Raw genomic sequence first — 19,116 nt, forward strand, 5'->3', positions numbered from 1 at the left:
ATGATAGAAGTGGTCCAAAATAGAATTGTTTCCTGTATTACTTGTTTCCATGTTCCTCTGTGACTACAGGTAGCTCTCCTTTCCATTGGAGATTTCTTGTTCTTTGGTGATGGTTCCATGGCTCTCCCCTAGTCTCTCACTCCTCTCATCATCACTTCTCCTTATTCTCCTTTGGACAAAACCTAATTTAGGCAAATTCATCAACCATTCTTGCATGAATATAGGTATTCTCAAGTTCTAAAATCTTATAACATTTGTCATTTCCCATTAGCTGTGCCTGTGGAACCAGAAAAGAAGGTCCAACCTGAAATACAAGTTGCACAATCCTTATCCTTCCTCAGGAAGGGAAGCACTATTTTAAGGAAACCTTCACTAAGACCCAGGTAAGACATGGAGTTTGCTACATACACTGAATCTCACCAGGCCTGACTTCTCTTGACTCCAGTTCTGAATGATCCTTCTGTGATCTGATAGCAACAGTGTGTTTGATACCAATCCTTGCACTGAGAGTTGACGCTTCCTTTTATTTTTCTCAGCTAGTTACCTTTGCATGTGTTAATGGTGTCATCATTCTTCTAATCCACTCAAAGTCTCAGAATCATTCCTGATTCTTCCCCCCTTTCACTTGCCTCTGCTTCTTGCTTTCACAGTGTCTGTCATGTCCCTTCCAATATTTTCACACTAATTCAGGCCCTTGTTATTCCTCATCTGGAGAATTGCAATAGTCTTCCAACTAGTCTCCTTTCCTGAAGTTTCTTTTCCCTTGAATCCATCAGGGAAGCATAGAATCAGGAGTAGATGTTGAAGAACACAAAGTAGAAGCAATGTGATCTAAGAGATCCCCGTAATCCTTTGTTTAAAGATGGCCTCCTCCAGTAATGGGGAACTGACAACTTTTATGGCAATCAATTCCATTTTTGAAACATATCAATTCTTAAGAAGGTCCAGGAGACAAATCATCAGATCATCATGACCAGGGCAGAGAAAAGAAGAATTCTAATATCATCCATGTTTGTCTTTGTGTCCTCAGAGCCCATCATGGTGCTTGACATGTGGAGAATGTTGAATAAGGGCTTGCCAAATGGATTAATTCATTCATTCTAGGCACTATATAGTTGTAGCATGACATATAGAGCTCTAAGGTTTGTGAAATAGGTTATTTATACTATCTTATTTGACCCTCACAATATCTCTGTGAGGCAAGTACTGCAGAGGTTTATCTCCATTTTGTGTTGAGAAAACAGACTCAAGTTAAATGTCATGGTCATGCTATTTGTAAATGGTAGAAGGAGAAATTTGTATCCAAGGATCAAATGAGATAGTAATTGCAAATCATTTAACATAGTGTCTAGTACTTATTAAGTGCTATATAAATGTTAACTATTATTATCAGTAGAAGTAGAAGTAGCCAGGAGTAGTGGTGGTATTGGAAGTAGTAGTCATGGTTAAAATCTGACATATTAAGATTTCAGAGAAACTTGGGAAGACTTGTATGAACTGATGCAGACCAAAGAACATAAATGTAGTAAAAACAATGACCACAATGACCACAAAGATGTAAAGGAAAAACAATAATGAATGGCTTCAAAACTCTGATCAATGTAATGATTGGTCATGATTTCAGAGAAGTAACAGTGAGATACATTTCCCATCTCTCTCTAGGGAAGTTTTAGACTAGGTATGTTACGAGTTACATTTCATCAGACATGTTTATTTTCCATTACTGTCATTCTTTGTAACAATTTGGAAGTGACAATGTTATAAAAAAGGTTCACTAAACCTTTCAAAAAAACATTGTTCCACTTAACACTGATTAACTGATCAAATGCTTAGCATTTTATCATTTCACCAGTCTGAATGCTCTTTAGCAGCACTTTCAACCAGCTGACAATTTTCCCTCTCTTTTATCCATGAAGCTATAATGAAAGACTTTGTCAAAATGCCATGTTTGAAATCCAGGTAGATTATACTATATCAATGTTATTTCACTCACCCAGTGATTTAATAAGTTCATTTAAAAAGAAGAAATTGGGCAGTGATATACTGGTAAATATTTAACAACTAGCTCTCTATGGCTAATACATTATTTGAGCTTAATCTACATTTATTATCATTTTCCCCATCACTTAAGACAATAAGTCAACCTCTGGTTGATTATTGTTGTTTAGTCATTCAGTCCTGACTCTTCAGGACTCCATGGACCATAACTGTCTATGGAGTTTTCCTGGTAATGATACTGGGATGGTTTGTCATTTCCTTCTCCATTGGATCTAGTGGATCTTTTAGTCAGGCGATCAGAGGTTAAGTGACTTGCCCAAGGTAACACAGTTTAGGAAGTGTCTGAGGATGGATTTGAACTCAGTTCTTCCTGAGTTCCAATTGGTAGGACTTGCTGATTTCTGAAGTGTAAATGCTCATGCTGAAATTTTAACAATTAGCTTCCATATGGGGCTGGTTCAAGCACAACCTTAAAGTTGGGTTAATCTGGTATGCCTTTTTTTCTGGTATACCTTCTTGGCAAAAGTATTTTGTTTATAGTTACTCCTTTCCTTTCTGATTGTTCACAAACTCTATTAATCTATTGTTTTTTGTTGTTGAGAGAGATTAATACAAAGGCTTACGGTTTTAAAATCTGCTTTCTATTTGTAAAAAAAAATTAAACCTTTTCTCACCTCTGGTCCCATAGGACCTCTCTCCTCCTCCATGTTTTCCAAAAGATTTCAGATAGCACATCATTTCAGAGGTGGTGTGGTAAAATGGGAAGTCTTGGACTTGGCATCAGCTCAAGAACTAGGTCTTGAATCCTGTCTCTGACCATCTACGAGCTGTTGACCATGTAGCCAAACATTTAACCCTTCTGAGCATCAGTTTCTTTCTCTATAAAAAAGAAAGGGAAATAATACCTATAGTAATTAGATTCCATTCAATAAATATTAAGTACCTACTATATGCCAGGCACTGACCTAAGGGCTAAGGATACACAGTACACCTTTCTAGTGGAATTGTTGTGAAAATCAAGTGAGATGATATAGGTGATGAAGTCGTTTTCGAAACCTAAGGCACTTTATAAATGCAACCTATTATTTAGGTGCTCTAGAATTGAATTCATCTGGTCCAGGTGAACTAGCTTAGGGAAGTTAAGCATTCCTATATTATCTCCTCACTCATCTTCAGTTTCAATTTTCTCATTCACTTGTTTTATCTTTTCCGAATTAAAGATCATTCTTCTTTACAGAAGATAACAATAATTTCCACTATAGCACCTGAAGGATTTCAAACTACTTACCTCACCACAAGTCTATGAAATAGGCACTCTTATTCTTGTCCCCATTCGACAGGGAAGAAAACTGGCACTCTATAAAGTTGAATGACTTTTCTGGTACCCCCAAACCAACAAGCATTTGTTAAACTCTTACTGTGTGCCAGGCACTGTGCTAAGCTCTGGGGATACAAAGGAAGGTAGAGCTAGGATCCCTGCTCTAAAGGAGCTCACATTCTAAAAAGGGAATCATATAAATGACTATGTTTACCCAAGATCTATACGGGGTAAATGATAGGTCATCTTAGAGGAAAGGCACATCACAGCTGAGAATAAAAGACAGGTCTCATGATGCTAGGTCCAGTGCTCTTTCAAGGAGTTCCTAAATCTAACTGAAACAGAAGATGGGCAAGTCTGCTTTTTCAAGGTCATCCATCATCATTGTGTCTTTTGCTTTATCTGTGGCCTGAAATGATCAGTCCCAAGACATACTGGCAACCTTGCTCCTTTATTGACTCATCAGTGGAGGGAGGAACATCCACACATGAGGTCAGCAAAGCTTTGCCCCATTGTTGACAGAACAATCTGAGAACTGCCACCATAGAGACCCCAGAATGGTGGTTGGAACAATCACCTGTCTCCAGCTGTTACCAATCATTTCATGGTGGTAATGATAGGGGAAAGCAGGGCAGTGAGCATCAGGAATTTGTTCCAGAAGCACACTCAAGGGACATAGCAAATTAGGACAAAATCCCAGAAGCCTCTACTCCTTGTGTTTGGGGATTTCTTATCCTTCTCCATTGTGAGTTTGTGGAATTCTCTGGTGTTTCTTCCCGAAAGATTTGCAGCCTAGGGAAATAGTGCTTTCTGTGTGTGAACTAAGAAAGTGGGAATTACTGGTAGGAGCCCTGTTTGTCTTTGGTAGGGATAGGGGGGTGGGTGGGGATAGTGTAACTCAGAGGCATAGGTCCATAAAGTCTTAGTCTGTTGATTCAGCTTGTGCCCAACTCAGTTCACAGAAAGAGGAGGAGACAAGCACTTATTATCTACTGCAGCCAGGCAGTGGGCTATGTAGCTGCTTTACAAACATTAACTCATTTGATGTTCACAACAACCCTGGGAAATAGGAGCTATTGTTATCCCAATTTCACAGGTTAGAAAACTGTTGTAGCCAGAGACCAAGTGACTAGCCCAGGGTCACATAGCTAGTAACTATTTGAATTGAAATGTGACCTACCTAAAGGTCTTCCTAACTCCAGGCTCAGAACTCTCCATTGTACCACCTTGCTGCCATTGGGAAACTACTTCTTTAAAAAAAGGAGGAAATGGTCTTTCACAGGCTCTGAACACTGAGGCTGTTCCTCCTTTGTTCTCCATTACAACATAGCTTCCCCCACCCCCATAAGTCCTTTCTGTTGTCCTTAGGACTTTTCAAACACCTTAGCCCATTAGGTGCTTTAGCTCTCCCTAACACTATTCTTTTTTTGTTTGTTCTGAACCTAGTCCTGAGTTATATGTCTTCACTTCTGTGTTTCATCTTGTGTCTTTAGAATCTATATTAGCTGCCAACCCCTACTAGCAAACTTAATAAATAATATAAAGTCTAAGTTCTGGTGATATCTCATTTACACCTGAGCATTTAAACTATTAAGTTCATTGGTTTATCAGTCACTCTCTGTGTGTTTTATATTGAAGTTTGAAGCAAAGAATTTAATCTCTATTCTCTTCTTTTTTTTTGTTTTGTTTTGTTGTTGTTTTTTTTTTAACCCTTGTACTTCGGTGTATTGTCTCATAGGTGGAAGATTGGTAAGGGTGGGCAATGGGGGTCAAGTGACTTGCCCAGGGTCACACAGCTGGGAAGTGGCTGAGGCCGGGTTTGAACCTAGGACCTCCTGTCTCTAGGCCTGACTCTCACTCCACTGAGCTACCCAGCTGCCCCCTCTATTCTCTTCTTGAGAGAGAGAAAGTATGTAAGGGAGAATGTATGTGTGTGTGGTGTGTGTGTGTGTGTGTGTGTGTGTGTGTGTGTGTGTGTGTGTGTGACAGAGAGAGAGAGAGAGAGAGAGAGAGAACTGTCCTTTTTCATGGTATCTAATCAGGTTTAGAAGTTGTATATGAGCCATTTCTCCTTGTCCATGACATTACCATTTTAAAACATATATTGATCTAATCAAGTCTCCAAGGAAATACTTTCATTTTTCTGGACTTCATCAGATTTAGTTATGCAATTATAAATGAGGATCATAGATTGATATTTGGGAGAATTTTAGAGATCATCTAGGCCAATTTGATTATTTCTGAGATGAGGAAGTTGAGGGCCAGAGAGCATAAGGGACTTCCTAAGGTCAAAAAGTAGAGAAGCCAAGATTCAAACTCAGGTCCTTTGACTTCTAAATCTTGTGTTCTTTCCACCCTATGATTTCATTGTCAAACATTCTTCATTTTAATGCCTTAAATCATAGTCCAGAAAAACCAAATCCCATTCAAGGACATCATCTTAGTTCACTTTAAATATCTTCCTTTCTCTTCCAAAGTCCTCACTTTCATTTCTGTGGATAATCTTCCCAAAATGTTTCTATTGTACAAGAAATCTTTCTAAACCTTCAGTGGTTTCCTATCTGTCTACAAAATAAAGTCCAAACTTCCTAGTCTGGAGCACAGTTCCCAATAATCTGGATTTAGTCATATCTCTCCAACCCAATCTAATACTTCTCTTCCCTAGTCTCATTGATTTATTCACTGTTCTCCAAATGAGCATTGCATTTCTGCTTCTATATTTGTTTTTCTCCTTGCCTGCAAGGCCTTTCTTTCTATTCAGCTTATCTAAATTACACCTATACTGCCTTGGCCAGACCACACTTAGAGTCCTGGATTCAATTATTTTTGCCAAGTTCTAGGAAGCAAACTGACAAATTTGTATACCTCCAGAAAATGGTGATCCATGATATTCAAAGATTAATTGAAGGAAGTAGGGATGTGTATCCTGTAGAAAAGTTAACAAGGTAAACTGTCACATGAAAAATTGTTCTGCAGAAATAGTAGTAATCAGTGAAAATTGCAAGAGGTCTATTTTAAGAGAAAACTTCCTAACAATTAGCACAGTTTGAAAGCGGTGTGAACATTAGGATGTAGTGCATTTTTCCATCATTGGAGTTCTTTTAGTGGAATCCAGATGATCATACATTGAAGCTACTATGAGTGGATTCTTTTTCTAAAGTGGATTGGGCTAGATGGCTTGTGAGGGCCTTCTACAGTTGTAATATTCCATGTTATCAATTCTTCAAGACCCAGTTCAAGTCTTAATTCCTCCATGAAACTTTCTTTGATTGCCCTAATGTTCTGTGATTTCTTCCTCCTCCAAACTCTTCTGGAACTATCTGTACTCATTCATTTGGTGCTTTGTAGATACTACATTATATTTTTAATTAGAAATCATTTTATGCTTATTTCCTGGTCTCCCCTTCAGATAAGAACATGCATACACACACACACACACACACACACACACACACACACACAAAGTGGCCCAAAGCTTTATATGTGTATATATACTTTCCTTGGAGACTGGAAAAACTAGACTGTAGTCCTGCATCTGGCAAATGCTAGCTATGTGACTCTGGGCAAAACTCAACTTCTCTGTGTCATAGACAACTCTTGAAGACAACATGTTACCAATGAAGTTGCTATGGTATATTGGTAAAGGAAGTTTCTACATCAGGAGTCCCCTAAATTGATTAAGCCAGAGATCTAGCCCAAAAAAGAAAATCACACACAACAGCATAGTGTACTATGCTTTCCTGCAGAAGCTGCTCAATAAATGTCTGTTATTGATGGTAGTGATGACAGACATCATACTCTACATCTGTATTCTAGGTTCCCTTTCTCTTGTGATGTCAAGTCTCACAAAAACTAGTCCCAGTCCATCTGAATTGGTTTATTCACCAAATATTTTCTTCTTCTCTTGTAATGCAATTGATTCCTGAGATTCATTCATGTCTACTTCCTTTTCCCCCATTTTAGACACTACTTTTCTTACTCCCAACCCTAATTCTAGCTTCACTTCCCTTCATATTTTTTCTTATTTTTTTCTTATTTTCTTATGAGACATTCAGAGAATCAGAGAATAGTGGAGCTGGAAGGACCTTTTTAAAAAAAGGCCATCTAGCTCTATCCTTTGCCATTTGAACTTCTTATAATCCTTGTTGGTCCACTTTCACCCTTTCCTGCATTCATCAGATAACAAATATAGACTCTTCTCCTTCAAGATTGCCAATTGTTGGGACAGCTGGGTAGCTCAGTGGATTGAGAGCCAGGACTAGAGATGGAAGGAAGGTCCTAGATTCAAATCTAGCCTGAGACACTGCCTAGCCATGTTACCCTGGGCAAGTCTCTTAACCTCCATTGCCTAGTCCTTACCACTCTTCTGCCTTGGAACTTGGAACCAATACATAGTATTGATTCTAAGAAAGAAAGTAAGGGTTTTAAAAAAAGTTTGTCAATTGTTTTAGGAGGGGGAGGTTGTAGTTACAGAATAAAAGGGAAATTTTTCTTGAAAACTTACCACCAGTACTCTTCTCCCTCCCTGAGGTTCCTAATTGATTAAACAATCTTGAGAAAGATGCACAAACTCTATTTTTTCCATGTAGAAAACTATAATTTGTGTTTGCTCTTCCTTGATAATCTTAATTTGTTGCCTAAAGATCCCTCAAGCCTTCCATTACTGTCCCTACCTCACTCTCCCACTAATAAAAGGATCATATAATTTAGAACTAAAAGGGACCTTAGACATTAACTCTTTATTTGCATGGGGAGGGAAAAAGAAACTTTAGAAATTTATGTAACTTGTCAAAAGTTACACTGATGGTAAATGACCCAGGCAGGAGCTGAATTTTGGTTCTCTGACTCCAAATCCAGTGTTCTATCTGTTATGCCATGAAAACCTATGCCCCCATTGAAAAAATTATTATATCTTCCATAACTGCTTTCTTCTTGTCTTACAGGAATATAATGGAAGTCATCCATCACCCTGTCCACTTAGAGTTCTTCAAGGAGTTCCTTAGAATAAACAGAGCTGAGAATCTGCTGAATTTCATAGTGGCTATGCAGAGGGTCTGCAGTGAAACCAATGAAAAAGTACAGAGAACTCTTGCTGACACCATATTCAAGAATTTCTTCCGTAACAAATCTATTGTTGGTATGAAATCCCAAACCAGCTCCCAACTCATAAGCCTCTCTCCAAATTTCCTAGAGTATAGGGATCTGCCAATATATTTTATTTTTGAATTCTGCAAGAGGGGCTTATGATCCAAGTTATATATCTCTTAAAGTCTATAAGGAAGTCCAGGAAAGGAAAATGCCTGTTGATCACAGATATAAACTATCACCATGTATCACTGGGTTTATGGGAAGGGGTTAGGGTATTGAGAGATGCAATTTGAGAGGGGCATCAGATAGGGAGAAGAAGCAAGTGGTAAAAAGTCATCAAATGTCAAGCAAAGGAACTTTAGCTTAATATGGTGGCTCTCTTAAACATAATCCAAGGGTTTTAGGGACAGGCTCAGAGAGCTTTTTGGCCAGTTGCAACTTCAGCTACCTCTGAATTTCTTTATCCTAAAAGACTCAACCATATAAGAAAACTGATCCCTTTTACTGAGAAGTGCTGAGAATACGAGACACTATACAAGTAGAGGGAATGCAGACTCAATACACAGCTGTTCTAGCCATCTTCCCACCAGTTAACATATTAAAATACTCAGAGATATGCTGACATCAGGGAAGTTTCCTAGATAGCCCAGATAATCCAACCATATCCTTCCTGAACCCACTTCACAAAAAAATGAAATTTTCCAAAAAGAGAATAATCCACAAAAAGCAGCCACTGCTCTTCTTTCTCTTTAACTATGCCAATGGTAGCATAATATTGTAGATCAGCTACAACAATCATGCCTTCCCTAACTATGGTACTGCTGCTGCTGCTGGTTCTGCTACTCTTCTTAATCATGGTATTCTTTCCTATGATCTCCTTCCCTCACATATATCAAAATTTTGTGAAGTACAACCAGGAAAAATGGCATGGACTTCATCAACTACTTCCCATGTGAGATCCTCCAGGCTGTAACAGTGATAATTTTAAAAACTCTACCTCAAACCCCACCTCCACTTTACTAGTCACTCTCCAGTTTTCCTTGAATAGGAATTGGCCCTTTGCAGCAGTTCATTCACTCCTTGGCTTTTAGTTTCTTAACTATAAAATGGAGGGGTTGGACAAGATGGCCTCTGAGTCCCCTCAAGCTCAGAATCCTTTATCCTATGACATCCTCTGCTTCTGACAGCAGTTCAGAATCTTCCCAAACTTTCTCTAAATCTCTCAATTCCATCAGTATACAAAATAGTTGTTTATCTTGCCTTGGAATTTCAGAAAAACATGCCTGTTTGAGGCATAAAATGTGCAACATTTTCAGGATTAAATGTAGTTCTGGCTGATCACAAGGTTCAGTGACCAAGAAATAGTAAATATCCCTGACTCCCCTGATCCAGGTGAATAGAACCCAAGGGAACCTAGATATCAGAATATGATCCAGTAGGATCTATTCTTTGAAATCTTTCAATGGAATGTTTGTACTTTGTCAGACTTCCTTATTGACACTTCTGTTGTCATGCTGGACCTAATGTTTGCTGAGACTTAGATACTCTATAGAGGGTTGCTTTTCTGATTCACAGGGACTGGTATTTGTTGAGCTTGCTAAGTACATTGTGAGGTGGAGTGGTGAATAATTGGGGAATAATCTTGATTTGTAATGTCATCTCTGCAATATTGCATTTCTGCTATCGAAGCACCTTTTCCTAATACAAATGAACAACTCATCTATAACATATCATCTTAGAAAGATGCTTGGAATTCTGAGAGGCTGAGAGATTTGCCCATGGTCCAGAGCATGATAGAGGAAGTTTCCAGGTCCCTACTGTGAAGATAGGATTAACTCTCCCCTTGTCTATTTTTAGCTAAACAAATCAAGCACTTAAAGTACCCCTACTTGACAGTAAGTAAGAGAGTTCACAAGTTACTTACTGGGGTAAGCTCATACTTCCAAAGGTCACTGCCTGCCCCACCCCCCTTGGGCAGTGCTAGTCAAATTGAAAGATTATGATTGGTTCCTGTAAAGTGGGGGAGTGACAGGAAGTGATGTCAAAAAACTGCTTTAAAAAGGCCAGCTTGAGGATTCAGTCATTTACTCTGCCTTCGTGAGCCAGACTGGAGGAGGAGACTTTTTCCCTGGATCCTGCATTGGCTTGCTGGGTGAGTAGCTGGCTTTCCTTTCCTGCCTTCTGGAGATATTGGTTCCAGAGATTCATTCCTGTCCTGGCTTGGAGAAGATCTTTCCCCTGGATCCTGCATCTGCTTGAGGTAGTAGGTGGTGAGTGGAGTGATTCCTTCCTTGGTTCTTCAATGAGAAGACCCTCTCTGCTTATTGGTACTTTGGTGGGACACTCCCTTCAGTGTGAGTTCTGATGAGATTCTTGGTGGTCTTAGCCTCATGTGCATTGAAGGTTCTCAGCAGATTCTTCAGCATCTTCTGGCTCTTCTGATTTTGGCTTCCTAATTAGGATTTTGGAGTCCGATGAGATTCATTTTCCAATTTACATTTGCAGTCTGGAGTCATTAGGATTAAACTTAGGGTATTTGTAACCAGGCACTTATTTCTGTCACTTTATCTACATTTTTCCACTTTCACTCTTTCCACCTTTTGGTAAATAAAGCTGCTAAGTCATTTTGACTTAAAGCTATAATATTTTAAAATCAGCAACCATAATATTACTTTAGAACTTTCATATTCACATAAAAACCTAAATTGAAACTCTTACACCACAATGATGAAGTCAGAGATCTAGTCCAAAAAGGAAATCCTCTAGTATGTGTCAGAGATGGGACTTAAATTGAAATATTTCTGAATCTTCACTCACTACACATACATGAATCAAATCCAAAATCAGAGGCATCATGTGAACCTCTTTCTCTTCAGGTTCTAGACTTCAAAATAAAGCTTTTAGGGTGTTTCTTTTTTTTAAATTTATTTTAAACCCTTACTTTCTCTTTAGAATCAGTACTGTGTATTGGTTCCAGGACAGAAGAGAGGTAAAGATTAGACCAATGATGGCAAATCTTTTAGACGGGCATCCTCAGGCTCGTGTGGAGAGGGGGAGGGGAGCAGCCCAGCCCAGTGTCCCTCTGGCTTTCTACTAATGACTCTGGTTAACTCTGTACTGGGGGCAACATAATGTGTGCCCACAGAAAGGGCTCCGAGTATTCCCTCTGGCACACATGCTACCACAAGGCGAGGCAATAGGGTTTAGTGACTTGCCCAGAGTCATACAGCTAAAAAGTATATGAAGCCAGATTTGAACCTAAGGACCTTCAATCTTTAGGCCTGGTTCTTAATCCTCTGAGCCACCTAGTTGTCCCTCTTTTAGTATGTTTCTGGTTCTAGGCACATGAATTTCCCAGAGGGAAAAAGTCCTTGGAATAAATTCCATCTAAATGATATCTCCAAGTCTCCAAAATTACCCTGGAGAACTAGCCTTTCTTAGTCCATAATAATATAATTTCTTTCTGAAAAAGTCAACTAAGGAATAATATTTGACTGAGAAGCATATGTTCTTAGTCTCTGACCCATACTACTTTCCCAACAAATGTTGAATCTAAGGTTGCTCTAGTAGGTGTCCTCTGAGTCGCCTGCTTTCATTTGTTCTCAAAAGAAAGAGAAAGTAGGAAAGTTGGTTTTGGATATCAAGGAAAGAGCATAATCATGAAGTCTGTCTTCAGCGGAAGAAATGGCTTCTATGGCTTCTCCTTTTCCACAACTCTCTTTGGCATTCATATTAGTCTTTGGTATTCTGGAAGAAATGTCTATGAAAAGTTTTACATTCCTAGGAAACATTCTAGCACCTTTACTCCTGTTGGCCAATCTTGTGTTTCTTCGGCTTGTTAATAACTTCATTCCAAATCCCCTAGACAAAGCACAAATCTCAGCAACACTATCTGGCTGGTGGAAAGTACATTATGGTTCAACTAAGTGAGCATGTCTTGAATCTGTGTAATGTTTTTGATCATAACAAAGAAATATCAAAATTTTGTCACTCATCATATTTACCAAGATCTGCCACGTGCTCATAAATCAAATTTTGCAAGGTTGAAAGGCACATTACCTACCCTGAAAGGCAAAAACAGATAGATCCCTAATATCTGAACCATGTCCAAAATTCTGTCTTCCACCCCTCCCTAATAATAACCCTAATTCTAAGAAGGTTATAATTGCTTCCTGAAAGGTAGCAGAGCAGGAAGGGCAGTGTAATAAAAAGAGCTTTGAATTTAGAGGCAGAGAACTTAAATTCAAATCCTAGTTCTGAATGAATGAAAGAAGCATTTATCAAGTACTTACTATGTGCAAAAGCATTGTACTAAGTGTTGGGAATACAAATGGAAAACTAACACAGACTGCTTGCAAAGAGCTCATGTTTTAATTGGAGAGAAAACACATATGGAAACTTTCAAGCTTCATGTCAGATGGAAACGTCCAATGGGTTTTAAAGGGTGAGACAGCAAAGATAATAGCAATGATTCTTTTTAATGTCATTTCTGTTAATAAAATCATATCAATTCCTAATGTTGAACTATTCAACAATTCTGAGAACTTTCATTATGGAGACTTTTTCCCTAGATTTTCAATAGAAATTAATATAATACTAAAAGGAGCAGTTATCAGAAACAAATTCACAGAGGCTTTTCCCTCTGATGATAGCTGTGGGCACTGAGCTGGAAAAATTTCTTTTCTAAAGGTTCTTGGGTTCAGTTTGGGGCTGTTTTCCTTTGAGGTTAGAGGAGAAATGACGGTGGTTGAACTGATGGCCTCGTGGTGCTTTATTACTTCAGCTAGGTTGGGTGACCTGCACTCTGAGTGGTGGTTGATAATTGGTGGGAATGTTGTTTTGTCATTGAGTCATTTCTAAATCTTCATGACCCGATGGACGAGATCATTCCAATGTTGTCCAGGTGGTTTTCTTAGCAAAGATACTGTAGTACTTTGCCATTTCCTTCTCTTGTAGACGAATGCAAACAAAGGTTAAATGACCTTTCCAGAGTCACACACAGCTAGTAGATGTCTGATGTTGGATTTGAACTCAGTTCTTCCTGACTCCAGGCCCAATGTTCTACCAACTGAGCAATCTCACTGTCTCGGTGGGTAGAAATTGGTAGCCCCTTCTTCATAAAAGCTGATAACCCTGTAATGATGACTGTGAAGGCTGAACCAGAAGTAAAACAGATGGTTTGGGAGTGGGAGTTGATGCCACTTTCAGGGTTCTTATGTTCATTTACCTAGTGGTGGCAAGTTGATCAGCAATTATTAGGTTCAATAGGACTTTCTCTCTATTTAACATTCCCTCTTCATTTCTGGTTAGTTTATTTTTCTCAGAAATTTCCTCAGAAATTCTTTCCTATGAGGAGGTTCTTTTGTACAGTTGAGTGTTCAGGTATATGATAATAGAAGGAAAAAGACCTTAGACCTCTACTCATTCCACAATTGCACAGATTTCAAACTCTCCTACCCCCTCATTGTTTTTTTCTTCGTGCCCCCAATTCCTTTCTGAGCATTCTTCTTCCCACTTGGTCACTTAACTGAATTGATGTGCAATTCTGGCCAGGTTTATAGGTACCAAATACCTCACTAATCATCTTTTAGTTTCTCATTCAACATTTTGTTATTTCTATTAATATTGCCTCTCCTCAGCTCCCAGACACATCAAACTTCATCATTATAGGCTTCTAGTAGTCAACTGCTTTGTTGTATTCCTAACATATTACTCAAATATGGATACTGAACTCCTCCCCACTAAGAACTCTCCATTATAGCATCTATAAACTGCCAACAGTCTCCTCTCTTCCATGAGGGAAATAGATAATGACTCCTTCTAATTTTGATATTCATTAAAGCTGGAAACTATGGCATGACCTCTATAGAACTTAGGTCTCTCTTCCCCCAAGAGGGAGCAAACCCAAGGAGTACTGTGCCAAGCAAAGAGTACCTCTTTCCCAGATCAGAAGGCAAACCTGAGAGATACAATGCCTATAAAATTAAGAATGCTCTTTATTAAGTAAAGACCAACATGCACATGTAGAGCAAATTAGCCTAATGCCAAAAAGCTCAAGTTATGAGTGAGCAAAGAAGTTGCATTTATAATTCTAACAATGAGAAACAGGAAAAAGGGCTGGAAGAGGCTGATCCAGGGAGGGATTGGGACATGATATGGACAGAGAATTCCCAGAATCGGGGTGGTACTGGGGAGTGGTGATGGATTGCCACATACAAGGAGATACCAATAAGAACAAAGATTCTTCAGTACACATTTTGGAGTATAACATTTTCTTTAGCATGATAAGCAAATGGTGAGATAAGTTCTCAGGCTTTGGAATACAATAAAGCACAGAGCCTGCACCAGGAGGTGTCTATCAAAATTATGATGACAGTAAACAGTTCAGAAGACCAGGATAGAGAATATGCTGAACAAAACATTTTTGTGGGACTCATAAATGCAAAGACACTTAGTTATCTCATCCCAGAAACCATGAGAACTTGTACGGAATGAGCTACTAGCTAATGGGACCCAAGTCCAGCCAAGTATCATAAGACTGCAAAAATTGATTTCCATGCTTCAGCCAGGTTGTTCTAGGGCAGGGTTGACAAACCTTTTCCCAATTAGAGTGCCCAGAGGGCAAATTCAAGCTGTCTGTGAGCCCCTGCATCAATGAAGAGAGTTGAGGGAAAAAGCACTTGCTTTGGGCTGCTAGACAGGTGGGGTTGGGGCATGCAAAAATGTCCTCTGGATTCTAGGAAGAGGGGGAACAGCAGCTCCCTGAGTGCCAGCTGTGCACCTGTGCCACAGCTTCGCCAACAAGGTTCTAGGACAATCAATTTTTCCAAGTCACTAGGGATCCTAAGTAATTGGAGTCAGTCTCATACATCATCTACATAGTTGGATAATTTATGAAAATTAAGATAATTAGCATATTCATTTTCAAAAAACTTCCTGTGCCTTACCTGCCATGAATGCCTGAGCTTAATGTTTAGGTGTAGTTCTCACTGATCAAGGAGGTTATCAGGCTCAGACAAGATTGGGGCTGCAGCTGCTTATGTTATTTACTGGAAGAGCCAAGGTGACATAAAAGGGCTAGTTCATGTGACACCAGTACTCTCATCAACATTGCCTGGTGGGCAATCTGTGCCTGGTCCTACAGAACCATAAGAGGAAAAAGAGGCCGTCCATGGTTCAGAAGTACAGAGTCTTAGTCTTAGTCAGAGAGAGGCTCTGGAATGTCTCAGAATTATCTTAGCATCATCAATTTACCTATATAGAGAAAATGCTTCCCTCCTCCTCCCCAACCAGGGGAAATTCCAAGTATAACCACAGCACACAAAATACCTAAGGAGAAGAGGGAATGCAAATGTAACACACTGCTCCTTCAACTGTTCTCTTGCATACTAATAGAAACATACAAAGACATGTTTACGCTATATAATACAACTACGTATTTTATAAGGCTAGGAAATCTAGATTGTTCTGAACCTGAGCTCTTTAAATACTTGACTATGCCAAAGAGAAGCATGGTTTTAATGAGCATAATTTCCCATAGTTAGTGATTACTTCTCAAAATCCTTAAATATCTATACAAACCTCATAGTCATGGTGCTGAGAGTAGCCCCTATTAGGGGAACAACTTCTTGAAAGTGAGTAGGTAGAGATGTTTGTGGTGTGATGCACTAAGAATCTTACTGATTTAAAATATCCCCCATCAATCTGTCATAATGACTGAAATTCTACCACCTTATCACAATTAGTAGCTTTTGTGCTATGAATGCAATCTCCCCTGCAAGTAAAACTAATTCCCAAATTAGCTATGTCCAAAAAAACCTATGCCTCAGTCTACATTCTGAGTTCATTATCTCTCTTTATTATCTGGGGTTGAGTCACATGTTTCATCATGAATCCTTTGGAACTGATCAAAGTTGTATGTCTTTACAATATTGCTCTTTTTGTATAAACCATTGTCTTGGTTCAACTCATTTAATTCTATGTCAGTTCATACAACTTTTCCCAGGTTTCTCTGAAACAACTGATACATGCAAGTCTTCCTAAGTTTCACTGAAGTCCTCTCCATCATTTCTTTTTTTTGAAACCCTTACCTTCCATCTCGGAGTCAATACTGTGTATTGGCTCCAAGGCAGAAGAGTGGTAAGGGTAGGCAATGGGGGGGTCAAGTGACTTGCCCAGGTTCACACAGCTGGGAAATGTCTGAGGCCAGATTTGAATCTAGGACCTGCCATCTCTAGGCTTGGCTCTCAATCCACTGATCTACCCAGCTACCCCTTCCATCATTTCTTAAAGCAAAATGGGATTCCATTGCACTGCATACCATAACTTGTTCAGCCATTCCCCAATCAATAAGCATCATCTCAAATTCTAGTTCTTTGCCACCACGAAAGAGCTGCTATAAATATTGTGTACAGGTGGCTCCTTTCTTTCTTTGATCTATTTGGTGGTATAGACACAGCAGAGATATTGAGGGACCAAAGGTTATGAAGTTTAATAGCTTTAAGAGCATAGCTCCAAATTGCTTTCCAGAGTGGCTGGTTCAATTCATAGTTGCAAGAGTGCATTAATGTACCTGTTTTCTCATAGCTCCCACAGCTTTTGTTGTTTTCTTCCTTTGTTTAACTTTGCCAATCCGATAAGTGTGTCCACTTAACTTTAGAGGGCAACCAGGGCCACACAACTCATTAGGCTTTGAGGGCATTACTAGATTATAGCAAAATATAATGATTAATGTTCACGATGATAATTCTGAGTCCTATACACCTGAGTAGAGCTGAAGCTAAATTCTGTATGGCATAGTCTATTTCAAGTAATTGGAGAAAATTATAATCTATTTCTAGAAAAATTTCTATCTAGAAAGCTTATTAAGATAGCCTCATATTTTTAGTAGCTTCATATTGTCAATATCTAGCATACTGTTGTACATAGTAAGTGCTTATATGTATTGAGTAATTAAACATATGAATATATAGTGCTCAGAGTGGTGAACCATATGGAAAATATGGCTATCTAGAAAAATGTATTCTAGATAATTCAAATTATATTCAATATAAGTGCTAAGTAGTTAGTTGTTTTTGTCCAAACAAGAGATATAGCCTGATATATATCCTTTGCACGATAACATATGTCTCTGAGTTGAAGGAATAATTGGAACAAAGAGGACATATGTTTATCTAGTCAGATGGGTGGGAAGAAGAGAGGAAAAGAGGAAAAGCACATACTTCCAAAAAGATAGATGTCTTGATTATAGAAGAGAGGGAAATTTAGCCTATATTGGAAGATTGGATAAAGATGTGTGAGGAAGTTTGCCAACATGAGATTGTACAAGGCTAAGCACAAAGTAGGAGTTTCTGTATTGACTGATGGAATGAAAGGCAACCAGCTATGGCACTATGTTCTGTATCCTGGGCACTGACTGGCTCAGTGTTTATAAGAGAGTGGGAAAGGTTACTAAGAGTGTGGAAAAGGTCTATAGAAGAGTGGGAAGGGTTGATAAAGCCCTAAAATCAATATAAATAATAAAATAAATATAATGCCACTACTTCATGGATTTTCCCCTATGGAGGGGGTCTTTGGATCATAACTCCTGTGATAGGTAAGGGATCACTGTACCTGGTGTCCATATGTAGTGTGATTTTCTTTTCTATAATAACGTTTCATTCATAAATACAAAGTAAGACATTCTTAACATTAAATAAAATAGCAATAAAGTACATTGTACATTATTATAGAGTACTAAATAGTAGCCCTCTTTACTCATGAGGGATACATTCCAAGACCTCCAGTGGATACTTAAAACCATGGACAGTTCCCACTTTTACTTTTTAACACCTGTGTTAACTGTATATAATACTATGCTCTGTCTCATCCTACTCCTGTCCCTCAGCTCAGCTTAGCTCTGCTCCATGGCTTTCAAACCCACCCCAAAAGACTCCCTTAAAAACCCTCCAACTGAAAGCAGAAGAAATGAAATGGGGACACCCCTTCTATAGTCAGATCAAGGGTGAACATCCAGCAAAGAAAGAGGAGACTGTTGACCCATTCCATCCACCTTGTGTGTCTATCTTCCATCTGTTCTTTCAAGTCCCAGCCTCCATATTTCCTTCATCTATGTGCCCTCCCCCTCCTCATTCAGCATCAGCCTCTTCCTGTTCCCCTCCTTTCCTGGAATGACTGAAGATAACTGAAACCACAGAACACAAAACAGAGAATGGGGGAGGAAGGGACGAGAAGAGTCCAGCTATCAGAAAGACCAAGTTGCTTAGCTTTTCAGTGTCTCCAGCATGTAAGATATCATAAGTTACAGAAAAATTTCTGATCTCCATCTATGAAGTGCTTTTCCTTACATTGTTGAAATCTTGGGCCCTGAATTTCCCATACCTTTCTTCCCCTCAAAAGGAAAAAAAAATCGAGTGAATGTTGAAGGGATTCAGAAAAAAGGATTCGTTGGATCTGGGTGGAAGGTGAAGGTCAAGGAAAGGAAGTCTTGCATGAGAAAGCAAACTACAGCATTTAGCCATGAAGAATGTGCTTTTCTCTCTTTCTCCTTTTGTTCTTTACAGAGGATATGCTACAATGTACTGCCCCTCTCCTCAGAGAAATTTCTCATATGCGTCGTGTTCCTTTGACATTATTAGTCCAGGCCCAGAACCATATCCTAAGATGCCTAGAAGATAGATGGTAAGTAACATGGGCTGAAGGGATGAGTTTAT

The 19,116-nt window shown here is 39.0% G+C and overlaps 1 protein-coding gene across 1 annotated transcript in view; it reads left to right on the plus strand.

The window, feature by feature from the left end:
* The window catches only part of RGSL1 (regulator of G protein signaling like 1), a gene marked incomplete at its 5' end in the record, with an annotated part of 53,648 nt that overhangs the window by 16,732 nt on the left and 17,800 nt on the right, over positions 1-19,116 (plus strand). The window contains 3 exons of the mRNA XM_044674899.1: positions 272-383; positions 8,260-8,453; positions 18,967-19,084. Of these exons, the coding sequence (XP_044530834.1) occupies positions 272-383; positions 8,260-8,453; positions 18,967-19,084 (424 nt within the window). The remainder of the gene's footprint in view (positions 1-271; positions 384-8,259; positions 8,454-18,966; positions 19,085-19,116) is intronic.

This window comes from Gracilinanus agilis, chromosome 4 (assembly GCF_016433145.1).
Source record: "Gracilinanus agilis isolate LMUSP501 chromosome 4, AgileGrace, whole genome shotgun sequence".
Classification (NCBI taxonomy): Eukaryota; Metazoa; Chordata; class Mammalia; order Didelphimorphia; family Didelphidae; genus Gracilinanus; species Gracilinanus agilis.